The sequence below is a fragment of the Phyllopteryx taeniolatus genome, chromosome 11 (genome assembly GCF_024500385.1).
Source record: "Phyllopteryx taeniolatus isolate TA_2022b chromosome 11, UOR_Ptae_1.2, whole genome shotgun sequence".
Classification (NCBI taxonomy): domain Eukaryota; kingdom Metazoa; phylum Chordata; class Actinopteri; order Syngnathiformes; family Syngnathidae; genus Phyllopteryx; species Phyllopteryx taeniolatus.
Genome location: NC_084512.1, coordinates 2,467,689 through 2,482,395, shown reverse-complemented (window position 1 = coordinate 2,482,395; position 14,707 = coordinate 2,467,689). Strand labels below are relative to the sequence as shown.

Here is a 14,707-nt window from a genome sequence, read left to right as displayed (position 1 = left end):
TGATGCTCTTGAGATGGTCCAGTACGAGGCATTCAAAGGACTTCGTGACCACACACCACAACAGGCCTGTAGTCATTCAGACCCGAGATTGCACGTTTCTTGAGGACTGGGATGATTGTGGAGCGTTTGAAATATGATGGTACTTTCCACAGTTCCAAAGATCTATTGAAGATCTGTGTGAAGACTGGAGAAGACTGGTCCACGCAGACTTTGAGGCAAGATGGGGACACAAGGTCTGGGGCTGCTGCTTTGTTGATCTGCATAATTTCTCTTTGTGATGTTAATTTCTTTAGTCAGCTGGCTTCTCGCGCACTTATACAGGGCTCTATCCTCACTTCGATAGGCGTCCTCTCTAGGCTGGCGAAGTTGCTTCAGTTTAGCGGTGAAACACGGCTTGTTGTTATTGAACGTGTAAAATGACTTTGATTGTACACAACTGATGTAGGATTTAACAGTGTCCATATATTCATCCAGGCTGCCAGTTGAAGTTTCAAAGACACGCCAGTCTGTGCAGTCTAAACAGCTTTGTAGTTCTATCTTTGCTTCATTGGTCCACTTCTTCACTGTTTTCACTATAGGCTTTGCCCATTTACAGTAAGTTTTTACCTGTATGTTTGTATTAAGTGAATTAAGCAGTGATCAGATGAGCCCAGAGGTGCAGGCGGGTAAGCACTGTTTGCGTCATTTCGCGTAGTATAACAATGGTCTCGAATGTTGTTTTCCCTGGTAGGACAGTCCATGTCCTCCTTGTATTTAGGGAGTTCGTGGTTGAGTTTAGCTTTGTTAAAGGCCTCGACAATAATGATGGGAGAATCTTCGATAATTGACTTTGTGGACACGTCATCACAGTGGGATTGGCAACCAATCACCACCTGGTGGTGTGTTGCCTCCAATGGTGGCGAAGATGCCGGTCTGACTTGGCAGACCCAAACGTATTTTGAGGGTCTGGTTGGAACGTCTGGCAGAGTCCACTGCGAGAAGGAGTTTCAACTCCCATCTCTGGCCGAACTTCAACCACGTCCCGGGGGAGGCGGGAAACATTGAGTTCAAGTGGGTCATGTTCCTTGCCTCCATTATTGAGGCGGTTGACCGCAGTTGTGGCTGTAAGGTGGTCGGTGTCTGTCCTGGATGCAGTCAAGCTGAAGAAAGAGTCCTATCGGTCCTTCTGGCCTGTGGGACTCTGGATGCAGCTGATGGGTACCGGCTGGCCAAGCGGAATGCAGCTTTGGTGGTCTGGGAGGATTTTGGTGAGGCCATGGAGGCTTTTGGAAGGGTTTGAAGAAATTCTGGTCCACATCCGATGTCTCAGGAGGGGGAAGTAGTGCACCATGTGACACCAACACTGTGTCAAGTGGGGACAGGCGCTGCTGACTTCAACTCGAGATGTGGTGAATTGGAAGGGAGAATACTTTGAAGACCTCCTCGATTCCACTGACATGCCTTCCCATGAGGAAGCAGAGTCTTGGCACTTTGAGACAGGCTCTCTTATCCCTGAACTTGAGGTTACCGAGGTGGTTAAAAAAGCGCTTTGTGACAGGGCCCCAGGGGTGAGTGAGATCTGCCTGAAGTTCCTAAAGGATATGCCTCTGGATTGGCAGACTGGTAGTGGTCCCTTTTTTTAAGAAGGGGGACCGGAGGGTGTGTTCCAACTACCGGGGGGGGGGGGGGGGGTGACACTCCTCAGGCTCCCTGGTAAGGTCTTTTCAGGGGTTCTGGAGAGGAAGGTTCATTGGGAAATCTAATCTCAGAGTCAGGAGCGGCAGTGTGGTTATCGTCCTGGCTGTGGAACACTGGACCAGCTCTACACCCTCAGCAGGGGGTGCATGGGAGTTCGCCCAACAAGACTACGTTTCCTTTGTGGACTTGGAGAAGGCGTTCGAGCCTGTCTTCCCCTGGGGGTATAATACTCCCAGGAGAACTCAGGACCGGAATCGATTTGTGATGGTGGGTATCCGGCGCCTGGCCGGGGGTTTTCAGATTGGGTGGGGGTTAAAATTCAATACACACTTACCGAATATCTTATAAGAAATAAAAATATTTCAAGAAAAAAATACAATAATTTCAATAAACAAACAAATGTGAAATCAAACACTTACAGCGCTCTCCACCAACTTTTCCATTGGTAGCACTGGACGAACCATGATGTTTGTAGTCTCACGTAATTGGCATATCGTAGCTTTGTATATAATTAATTCAACAGTGACTCCAGTTATATCTGAAAAATATTTTACTGTGAAGATGAAGTTTGTCTGCAACAAGCAGTGGCTGACTAAACAGGTTATATCTTTTTTATACTTGTAATTTTAAAAGACAATGGAAACTTCAGATAAAAGCAAAGCATAACAAAAGGCATGTATCTCTTTACATGTAGTGTATGTATTCTGCTTTTTTCACTTTTTATAAATGCTGTACTTAAAATGAATGTAATAGCAGCATCCCTTAATATCAGCATAAATAAGATGGGTTACAATAAGGGAAAAACAATGAGTGTGATTTGAATATAAAACGTTTCTTTGTCAACAAATGAGCAGAACTTGATTTTTGGTAACAATGTAGTTGTTTTCAAAGCATGCAGTATTGTACATAAAATTGCAACACAATACTTTTGTTGGAACTTTTTCAAAATTATTTTATGAACAACGTGGCTTTACAGTACAAATCCTGTGGCCATATGAAGTCAAGTGGGATGCTGACCTGACGCTGTCTTGTATTAATGGTGGACATGAGACTTAACAGTTGCATATACAGTATCCCCGGCCCCACCTGTGTGGAGTTTGCATGTTCTCCCCGTGCCTGCGTGGGTTTTCTCCGGCCACTTCGGTTTCCTCCCACATCCCAAAAACATGCATTAATTGAAGACTCTAAATTGTCCATAGGTGTGAATGTGAGTGCGAATGGTTGTTTGTTTCTATGTGCCCTGCGATTGGCTGGCAACCAGTTCAGGGTGTACCCCGACTTCTGCCCGATGATAGCTGGGATAGGCTCCAGCACGCCCGCGACCCTCGTGAGGAGAAGCGGCTCGGAAAATGGATGGATATACAGTATACTGTATCCTTATTTGTTTCACAAAGATCATTTACATCATTTTAAAACTGTTTAACTGTGGACAAAGGAGTCAATTTACACGTTGGGGGGGGATTCATCGTGCTCGGCAGTGCAGCTTTGGTTGGCGGCATAATCCTAAACTTAAAAGGTCCTGAAGACTGTACGCAGGCCTTTCCAAGCGAAAATACACACAAATACCAACGAAAACAGTACCGATTGTGCTGTGATGAGACACCATTACGCCGGCTGGAGCAGCGTCACTGGCAAAGGGAAGGATCGATACTGTCTGAAATGTCGCTGATACCAGAAGAACGTGTCTCAAAATTAAATATCAATACTTGTAATACTTTAGTAATTAGCGAAACCGTACTTTCAGCATGGTAGCAGAAAGAAAATCGGTGGTATGGATCATTAGCAGACAAACAAAAGAAGCACATCACGGCACAATTTCCACGCAGAAAAAGCCAAAATCGGCGGGCAAAATTCAATTGTGGCAGCCTGCCACAATTGTACAACCCCAATTCCAATGAAGTTGGGACGTTGTGTTAAACAAAAATAAAAACAGAATACAATGATTTGCAAATCATGTTCAACCTATATTTAATTGAATACACTACAAAGACAATCTATTTAATGTTCAAACTGATAAACCTTATTGTTTTTAACAAAAAACAAAAAAATTCTTTCCCATTCTTCCTTGATGTACAGCTTCAGCTGTTCAACAGTTCGGGGTCTCCGTTGTCATATTTTACGCTTCATAATGCGCCACACATTTTCAATTGGAGACAGGTCTGGACTGCAGGCAGGCCAGTCTAGTACCCGCACTCTTTTACTCTGAAGCCACGCTGTTGTAACACGTGGAGAATGTGGTTTGGCATTATCTTGCTGAAATAAACAGGGGCGTCCATGAAAAAGACGTTGCTTGGATGGCAGCATATGTTTCTCCAAAACCTGTATGTACCTTTCAGCATTAATGGTGCATTCACAGATGTGTAAGTTACCCATGCCATTGGCACTAACACAGCCCCATACCATCACAGATGCCGGATTTTGAACTTTGCGTCCATAACAGTCCGGATGGTTCTTTTCCTCTTTGGCCTGGAGGACACGACGTCCACAATTTCCAAAAACAATTTGAAATGTGGACTCGTCGGACCACAGAACACTTTTCCACTTTGCGTCAGTCCATCTTAGATGAGCTCGGGCCCAGAGAAGCCGACGGCGTTTCTGGGTGTTGTTGATAAATGGCTCTTGCTTTTCATAGTAGTTTTAAGTTGCACTTACGGATGTATCGCCGAACTGTGTTTACTGACATTGGTTTTCTGAAGTGTTCCTGAGCCCATGTGGTGATATCCTTTACACATTGATGTCGGTTTTTGATGCAGTGCCCCCTGAAGGATCGAATGTCACGGGCATTCAATATTGGTTTTTGGCCTTGCCGCTTACATGAAGTGATGTCTCCAGATTCTCTGAACCTTTTGATGATATTATGGACTGTAGATGATGAAATCCCTAAATTCCTTGCAATTGTACGTTGAGGAACATTGTTCTTAAACTGTTCGACTATTTTCTCACGCACTTGTTCACAAAGAGGTGAACCTCGCCCCATCTTTGCTTGTGAATGACTGAGCAATTCAGGGAAGCTCCTTTTCTACCCAATCATGGCACCTACCTGTTCCCAATGAGCCTGTTCACCTGTGGGATGTTCCAAACAGGTGTTTGATGAGCATTCCTCAACTTTCTCTGTCTTTTTTGCCACCTGTCCCAGCTTGTTTGGAACGTGTTGCAGCCATAAAATTCTAAGATAATTATTATTTGCTAAAAACAATAAAGTTAATCAGTTTGAACATTAAATATCTTGTCTTTGTACTGTATTCAATTAAATATAGGTTGAACATGATTTGCAAATCATTGTATTCTGTTTTTATTTATGTTTAACACAACGTCCCAACTTCATTGGAATTGGGGTTGTACATGTGGAAAACCCTGCTGGGTATTGTGGGGAGTGCTCCAAGAGTATGGGGTATCCGACCCCTAACACGGGCTGTTCAGTCCCTGTACAACCGGTATCAGAGTGTGGTCCGCATTACCAGCAGTAAGGGGGATTCGTTTCCAGTGAGGGTTGGACTCCGCCAAGACTGCCCTTTTTCACCAATTTTGTTCACAACCTTTATGCACAGAATTTCTAGGCTCAGCCAAGGCATTGAGGGGGTCCAATTTGGTCATGTCAGTATTACGTCTCTAAATATTTTCGATATGATTCTTTCTGAGGGCATTTAATTGATCATAACTGGACTTTTCTTATTCTCTTAGAAGACGTTTCACCCGTCATCCGAGTAGGCTTAGTGTGGAGAATCTCCTATTTATGCCACACAAAACCACACATGGTATCATTCTTTTGGAATGCAAATAAGGGACAGTCCACACCAAGTCAGGCTCGTGTTGTCCTAACTAAGCCTTGTTGCATTAACTGATGAAGCCTGCTCGGCTGAGAGGCAAAGCATCTTTTCAGACAACCATAACATTCCAGTTGCGATTGATTCAATGCCCTGAGAATGAAATGACCTGGATGAATGAGAATATTCATAGGCATGATGTGGTTGTGTTGGCTTCAACATGCCACAATCTTCAACTCTTACTGGAGCAATTTTCAGCCAAGTGTGAAGCAGTTGGGATGAGAATCAGCACCTCCAAATCTACAACCATGCTACTTTGTTGGAAAACGGTGGAGTGCCCTCTCCAAGTGGGGGATGAGAACCTTCCCAAAGTGGAGGATTCAAGTATCTTGCTCATGAGTGAGGGAACAATGGATTGAGGGATGAACAGGCGGACTGGCAAGACGTCTGATTTGCCTGTCGAGCTACTGTACATCCCTACCCTATGGTCACGAGCAGTAGTTCATGACTGAAAGAACAAAGATACAAACCTCGGTATCCCCCCGGAAGAGCTGGACGAAGTGGCCGGAGAGAGGGAAGTTTGGGCTTTCTCGGTTAAATTGCTACCCCACGACCTGACCTTCGATAAGCGGAGGATGGATGGATGGATGGATGGATGCTGACCTATTCTAAAGTGTTCAAAATGTCTTGCTCTTGCTGGTAGTTTTGCACCAAAATGAAAACGCTTGGCCAAAAGTGAGGAAACCAAAACACCAAGTTAAATTACGATGCCAATTGTAAGTAAAATTGCATTTATACAGTAGGTATGTCTGCAGAGCTGCCAACCTGTAGAAATTCATTTCTAGAACAATTTTTCTGAATTTCCATATTTTTTAAATTATGACAAGAGCATTACCACCTTTGGAACCCACTCCAGCGCATGTCCTGCAGCCACATTCCGAACCTGTTCTGATCGCGCACGTCCTGCGGCTGCCTTCCAAATCTGTTCCGGTTGTGCACTTCCTGCGTCCACCTCCCGATCCCGTCCTGGCGTTGCACGTGCTGCGACCTGTCACCCACCCTTCTGCACCATGGCGCACGTCTTGTGGCCACACCCTGACCCTTTTATGATGTTGCACGCCATGCTTCTGCCTTTCAACACTCTTCTGACGGTGCACATCCTGCGGCCATTTTCTGACCCTGCACATCCTGCACCTGTCTTCCGACTTTGAGTGGCCTCAACATTCCTCATGCACCTGGCATCACAGCTGTTGTGCAGAGGGGTGTGAGCGATCTCCTGTTGGGCGTCACGGGCACCAACCAGACTGGCCTCAATGGGTATTTTTCTCTGGTTGTGATCAGCCTCCAGGTACAGCTTTAGCTAGCTGGCCATAGCTAGTAGGTAGCTGGGGCAGTGCAAAATAGCCTGCAACAAGCATTCCCCGATACAAACAGCAGAAAGCAGGGAGATTGTTCAACGCCATTAGTTTTGTTTTTTTAAAATAATATAGCATACACAACCGCGTGCTTTGCTTGCATTATCCCAAGATCCTATTTCGGCCTTTTTATTTTGACGGCAGCAGTCTTTCGGACGAAAACCAAATTTGGTGGGCGAAGGTTCAGTGCATCACCAAATAATGGCTCATCAAAAATCCTTTTTGGGGGGTTTTCTGAAAAGTGATTGTTTGGGAGATGTGAGGATTCCACCGAGCAACAGCGATATGGATGTTGAAAAGATGCAACACAACTTCTTGAGCATCATCACTCCCCCAAGACTCAGGCTAGGGACATTCAATCTTTTGTTGCCTGGATCCCTGCATTTGTTAGAGTTTTTTTTGCAGACTAATACTTGTAAAATAAATACCTATATGTACAGTAAGACATACCATTTTTATTAAGTTAGTTGATAATAATGTTTCCCAAGAAATGTCTACTTATTTCCTACATTTTTTGCCATGTGTCTGCTATTCACATGAAATTCCATGTATTTGGAATCTTTGAAGGTCTCACCTGGAAATTATTATGGAGTCTGAAATTAAAGCTTTGGTTCCACTCTGGGTTTTTGTTGTTGGCCACAGTATTTGTCTTGAAAACAATTGCAGGTGGGAGAGTCAGGGTGATGTAGCAATCAGACTCTGACCCTGAAATACAGATCAGCAATAACACAATTAGGACAAAATAATAAATAATTTTCTTGGTCTCCCAAATTTTAGGCAATTTAAAATGGCAATTTAGATACACACTTGAATTTTAAAAATACGAATGACATATTCATGAGAATTAATATCACAAATACAACCATGTACATTTATTCTGTTAAAAATAAAATGACATTCTCACATACAAAAGTCTGATGAGCGAATGTTTTCTGCCCTCAGTATGGTGACACTCAGTGTCCAGGAGGAGACAGGCTCATTCTGTAAAAACATGCAAAACACATAACACTTCTCTTGTTCGGGTCTGATGCAAAACATCATGCAAACCAGCTAGCTTAATGATCATAGTTTAAATACCAAATATGAGACATTTGAGTTCAATATTTTTAGCTGAAAATTTGCAAGTAAATGCTTTTCGGGGCACAGCACAGTATAATATAAATGCAAACATGTATTGCCTTAAATGGTAGTCTTCGTATTTATTATTCAGGGCAAAGTGAAGTACCAACACAGTAACTCAAAGTTTCTGCACTAAAGTGCAGCGCTCAATATAAGTACACCTCAGCAGATTTCTTAGAGAACCTTGAGTCTTTCAGAATATATTTTCTATGGTATACCATACACGACAGTACTAAAAAAAAAAAAAACTCAATCCTCATACAAATGTTGGACATTTGTTCTAAATGTACACACTCATGCGCACGCGCACACACACGCAAAATATTTAAATTTCCAAGACAAACTGCTTTTAGCAGGCAAGTGTAGTCAAAATTCTGAAAAATGTTCGGCTCAAAAGCTCACTCTTCTACGTGGGTGTACTAATTTATGTATTGCTCTGATATTCCATGAATTGAAGTGACATATTTCTTCAGCAATTAAACATTTTATTTTCAAATGTGTTCCCCAAATGTGTTAAATGTTTTTAGTGATTACGAGAATAATAGACCAGACACAAGAACTGAAGTCTATTGCTTCAGCCAGGAAAATTGTCGTGTACAATGAGTCAAACGAGTCCTGTCAGTGGACTGATTGGAGAGGTCTACTTAGTACTCGAAAAGGTGAACGACTGTCATCAAAGCACATGAAACTACTCTTACTATAGTATTATTACAGTGTTCACTAATACCCACTGTAATGTGTATGTAAACCCAGTTTATTCTCAGGGCATGGAATCGATGGCATGCCCTGAGAATGCAATGACCTGGCATAAACACAGTTTGAAAGCAAAGCCTTCCTTGCATAATAAGGTTTCCATTTTACTTCAACTCAGTGATAATGCAAATGGAAACAAAACATATTTTTACACGAACACAAACTATCAAGTCAAAGCATCATTATTATCAGCACTAAATGTCGCTAAATTAAATCAACTTACCATTGCCATTGCGACCGTTACAGCTCAATACAAGTGAATGAACAGTCTCACTCAGTGAGCTCTCTCTGAACGATGATACATTTATAATGCAAATAACGTGCATGTGTATTTATATTTCTGCTTGAACCCATCAACTACTCCCTCCACCCAACAGGTGGTTCTACAAGGTAGCTGTAAGGTTTATCTTAGCCTCATTTCCAGCAAATGGTACAGTTTGGTTTAGTACATAACATTCATTTGGTTAGCATTTCCATCGCTGGTGTGTTGCTGATGGCAGATTAGCATAGCAGATAACTATATGAACTCTGTAACTAGCTTGAAACCATAGCTGCAGGACAGCATGCAAGAAAGAATAAAACAAGTAAACAAAACATCTTTAAACTCTAGACTCCGGTGGTGGCGAGGTAGATAAAGAAGACAAAGACAGAGCAGAGAACCATGCGGTGGAAGCTGAAAAAAGGAAGAGTGTTGTGCGACTTTCGAGAAGAGGTGAGACAGGCTCTCGGCGGACAGGAGGAGGTTCCAGAAGACTGTACCACTACAGCCAAGGTGATCAAAGAGTCAGCCAGGAGAGAACTTGATGCGTCTTCTGGTAGGAAAGGAGAGAAGGAGACTTGGTGGTGGAACCTTAAAGTACAGGAAATCATACAAGCAAAGAGGTTAACTAAGAAGAAGTGGGACACTGAGAGGACCAAGGAGAGGAGGCAAGGTAATAATGTGACGTAGGACAAAAGTAGAGGTGGCAAAGGCTCAACAAGATGTATGCCAGGTTGGACATTAAAGAAGGATAAACAGATCAATATCGGTTGGTCAGACAGCGGGATAGAGATAGATTAAGGATAGAGATGGAAATTTGTTGACTGGTGCCAGTAGTGTGCTGGATACTGGATACTTTGAGGAGCTGATGAATGAGGAAAATGAGAGAGAAGGAATAGTAGAAGAGGCAAGTGTGGTGGACCAGGAAGTAGCAATGATTATTAAGGGGGAAGTTAGAAAGGCACTAAAGAGGATGAAAAATGGAAAGGCAGTTGGTCCTGATGACATTCCTGTGGTGGTATTGAAGCATCTATGACAGGTGGCTCTGGAGTTTCTGACCAGCTTGTTCAATAGAATTCTAGAGAAGATGCCTGAGGAATGGAGGAAAAGTGTGCTGGTGCCCATTTTTAAGAACAAGGGTGATGTGCAGAACTGTGGCAACTATAAAGTTGATGAGCCACACAATGAAGTTGTGGGAAAGAGTAGTGGAGGCTGGATTCAGGACAGAAGTGAGTATTTGCGCGCAACAGTATGGTTTCAGGCCTAGAAAGAGGATCACAGATGAATTTTTTTGCATTGAGGGTGTTTTTGGAGAAGTACAGAGAAGGTTGGAAGGAGCTACATTGTGTCTTTGTAGATCTAGAGAAAGCCTATGACAGAGTACCCAGAAAGGAACTGTGGTGCTGTATGCCGAAGTCTGGAGTGGTAGAGAAGTATGGGGACATGTATGAGGGCGCGGTATGGTGAATGCCTGGTTACCATATATGCCTCAAAGTTCTGAGGACCAAGGTTCAATTCCGGCCTCGCCTGTGTGGAGTTTGCATGTTCTCCGCATGCCTGTATTGGTTTTCTCCAGGTACTCTGGTTTTCTCCCACATTCCAAAAACATACATGGTAGGTTGAATGAAGACTCTAAATTGCCCCTAGATGTGAATATGAGTTTGAATGGTTGTTTATCTATGTGTGCCCTGCGATCGACTGGCGACCAGTTCAGGGTGTACACCGTCTCTCAACCAGAGTCAGCTGGGATAGGCCCCAGCACGCCCGCAGCCCGAGTGAGGATAAGCGGTTCTGAAAAAGGATGGATGGATAGATGAGGGCAGCAGAATGGCGGTGAGGTGTGTTGTAGGTGTGACAGAGGAGTTGTAGGTGGAGGTGGGTCTGGATCAGAGATCAGCCCTGAGCCCTTTCCTGTTTGTAGTGGTGATGGATAGGCTGACAGATGAGGTTAGACTGGAATCAACATGGACCATTATGCAGTGAAAGCAGGGAGCGAGTGGAGGAACAGTTAGAAAGGTTGTTGTCATGCACCGGAAAGAAGAGGAATGAAGATTAGCCAAAGTAAAACAGAATATATGTGCATGAATGAGAGGGGTGGTGGGGGAAGAGTGACGCTACAGGGAGAAGCGATAGCAAGGGTGGAGGACTTTAAATACTGGGGGTCAACAGTCCAGCCTAATGGTGAGTGTGGTAAGGAAGTGAAGAAACGGGTCCAAGCAGATTTGAACGGGTGGAGGAAGGTGTCAGGTTTGTTATGTGACAGATAGGATGAAGGGCAAAGTTTATAAGACTGTGGTCAGGCCAGTCATGATGTATGGATTGGAGACAGTGGCACTGACAAGACAACAGGAAGCAGAGCTGGAGGTGGCAGAAATGAATATGTTGAGGTTCTCTCCTGCAGTGACCAGGTTGGATAGGATTAGAAATGGTTTCATCAGAGGGACAAGGTTATATATTTTGGAGACAGAGTTAGAGGGAGCAGACTTTGATGGTTTGAACACGTCCAGAGCAGATATAGTGAGTATATTGGTAGAAGGACGATGAAAATGGAGCTGCCAGGCAAGAGAGCTAGAAGAACACCTAAAAGAAGGTTGATAGATGTAGTGAGGGACGACATGAGGGCAGTTGGTGTTCGAGAGGAAGATGCAGGAGATGGGCTTACATGTAAAAGGATGACACGCCATCGTGACCCCTAACGGGACAAGCCGAAAGGAAAAGAAGATTACATTAGTTGTGCAAAAGATTCAAGTAAAATTGGCTCATTGCCGAGTGTAGCGGACATGCTCTCGCCCAATGGCACCGTGACCCCAAACTCCAGACCGAGCTGCACCGCTGTCTCCCCCGCTGAGGCAGACAATCACGGGGATTCCAGATTTCACGTCGCACACAGACGCTAAACGAATTACAAGACAGTAGCATCAAAGCTGAGACACAGACACCTGGTTTTGCACCCGGATGCTAAATTAATTAACGTCCACCCCCAGCCAGCCTGAAGAGGCTCACCAACAAAGACTTCTCTTTCCTGCTGTATTCAGTGACATAGGGGTCAGGTGCAGTGCGAGCTGGGCGGTGGCCGAAGGCGGGGACCTTGGCGTTCTGATCCCCGGCTACAGAAACTGGCTCTAGGGACGTGGAATGTCACCTCTCTGGCCGGGAAGGAGCCCGCGCTGGGGTGTGAGGTCGAGAAGTTCCAATTAGATATAGTCGGACTCGCCTCCATGCACAGCTTGGGCTCTAGTACCAGTCCTCTCGAGAGGGGTTGGACTCTCTTCCACTCTGGAGTTGCCCACGGTGAGAGGCGCCGAGCAGGTGTGGGTATACTTATTGCTCCCCGGCTCGTCGCCCATACGTTGGGGTTCACCCCGGTGGACGAAAGGGTAGCCTCCCTCCGCCTTCGGGTGGGGGGACGGGTCCTGACTGTTGTTCGTGCCTATGCACCAAACAGCAGTTCAGAGTACCCACCCTTTTTGGAGTCCTTGGAGGGGGTGCTGGAGTGCGCTCCCGCTCAGGACTCCATCGTTCTGTTGGGGGACTTCAATGCTCACGTGGGCAATGACGGTGAGACCTGGAAGGGCATGATTGGGAGGAACGGCCCCCCCGATCAGAACCCGAGTGGTGTTCTGTTATTGGACTTCTGTGCTCATCACGGATTGTCCATAACGAACACCATGTTCAAGCATAAGGGTGTCCACACGTGCACTTGGCACCAGGACACCCTAGGTCGCAGTTCGATGATCGAATTTGTGGTCGTGTCATCGGACTTGCGGCCGCATGTCTTGGACACTCGGGTGAAGAGAGGGGCGGAGCTGTCAACTGATCACCACCTGGTGGTGAGTTGGCTCCGATGGTGGGGAACATGCCGGTCCGACTTGGCAGGCCCAAACGTATTGTGAGGGTCTGCTGGGAACGTCTGCGGAATCCCCTGTCAAAAGGAGTTTCAACTCCCACCTCCGACAGAACTTTGCTCATGTTCCGGGGGAGGCGGGGGACATTGAGTCCGAGTGGACCATGTTACGCGCCTCCATTGCTGAGGCGGCCGACCGGAGCTGTGGCCGTAAGGTGGTTGTGCCTGTCGTGGGGGCAATCCCCGAACCCGTTGGTGGACACCAACAGTGAGAGATGCCGTCAAGGTGAAGAAGGAGTCCTATCGGGCCTTTTTGGCCTGTGGGACTCATGAGGCAACTGATGGGTACCGGCTGGCCAAGTAGAATGCAGCTTTGGTGGTCGCTGAAGCAAAAACTCATGATCGGTGAGGCCATGGAGAAAGACTCCTGGACAGCTTCGATCCGGCGTCTCAGGAGGGGGAAACAGTGCACCATCAACACTGTGTATAGGGGGGATGGGGCGCTGCTGACCTCGACTCGGGACGTTGTGAGCCGGTGGGGAGAACTCCTCAATTCCAAAGACACGCCTTCCCATGCGGAAGCAGAGTCTGGGTTCTCTGAGGCGGGCTCTCCTATCTCTGGGGTTGAGGTCACCGAGGTGGTTAAAAAGCTCCTCGGTGACAAGGCCCCGGGGGTGGATGAGATTCGCCCGGAGTTCGTCAAGTCTCTGGATGTTGTAGGGCTGTCCTGGTTAACACGCTTCTGCAAAATCGCATGGACATCGGGGACAGTGCCTCTGGATTGGCAGACTGGGGTGGTGGTTCCCCATTTTAAGAAGGGGGACCGGAGGTTGTGTTCCTACTTCAGGGGCATCCCACTCCTCAGCCTCCCTGGTAAGGTCTATTCAGGGGTGCTGGAGAGGAGGGTCCGTCGGGAAGTTGAATCTCAGATTCAGGAGGAGCAGTGTGGTTTTCGTCCTGGCCGTGGAACAGTAGACCAGCTCGACACCCTCGGCAGGGTCCTTGAGGGTGCATGGGAATTCGCCCAACCAGTCTACGTGTTTTGTGGACTTGGAGAAGGTGTTCGAACGTATCCCTCAGGGGGTCCTGTGGGGAGTGCTTCGGGAATATGGGGTACCGAACCCCCTGATACAGGTTGTTCGGTCCCTGTACGACCGGAGTCAGAGTTTGGTCCGCGTATCAGGCAGTAAGTCGGACTCCTTCCCGGTGAGGGTTGGACTCCGCCAAGGTTGCCCTTTGTCACTGATTCTGTTCATAACTTTTATGGACAGAATTTCTCGACGCAGCCGAGGCATAGAGGGGTCCGGTTTGGTGGCCTCAGTATTGCATCTCTGCTTTTTGCAGATGATGTGGTTCTGTTGGCTTCATCAATCCGTGATCTCCAACTCTCACTGGAGCAGTTTGCAGCTGAGTGTGAAGCAGCTGGGATGAGAATCAGCCCCTCCAAATCTGAGACCATGGTCCTCAGTCGGAAAAGGGTGGCGTGCCCTCTCCAGGTCGGGGATGAGATCCTGCCCCAAGTGGAGGACAGGATCAAGCGGACAGCACAAATCAACTCCAAACATATTGCGAGCAGCGACACCGGGGCTCCGGCCGTCCTACCTGGGAACTTTTTGTGCTCCTTTTTTTCCTTCCTCCTTTCCGCCAAATCCACCTGTTCCCCCGTGCGGATCGAACCGGCTGAACATTCGGAAGCTCAACTAGCCTGCCTCAATCGTGTTTAACACATGTAAATCCAATTTGCGGTCTACTAAAAGTACAGATTAGGGAATATATGGGTTTAAATTAACGAGAACCTTCCAATTACAAAACTGAGGAAAAAAGGTTTGTCATCACTTTCCTTAAATTTTATCCACATCAAAAGTGACGTGGTATC

At 46.1% G+C, this 14,707-nt stretch overlaps 1 protein-coding gene across 1 annotated transcript in view; it reads right to left on the bottom strand.

Moving 5' to 3' along the window:
- Window positions 1-9,022, bottom strand: part of LOC133485850 (cytosolic phospholipase A2 zeta-like) — a 53,498-nt gene extending 44,476 nt beyond the window's left edge. The window contains exons 1-3 of the mRNA XM_061790166.1: window positions 8,952-9,022; window positions 7,765-7,837; window positions 7,431-7,561 (exon numbers count right to left, since the gene is read on the bottom strand). Of these exons, the coding sequence (XP_061646150.1) occupies window positions 7,431-7,561; window positions 7,765-7,837; window positions 8,952-8,960 (213 nt within the window). The 5' untranslated portion in view covers window positions 8,961-9,022. The remainder of the gene's footprint in view (window positions 1-7,430; window positions 7,562-7,764; window positions 7,838-8,951) is intronic.
- Between the last annotated feature and the right edge of the window lie 5,685 nt (window positions 9,023-14,707).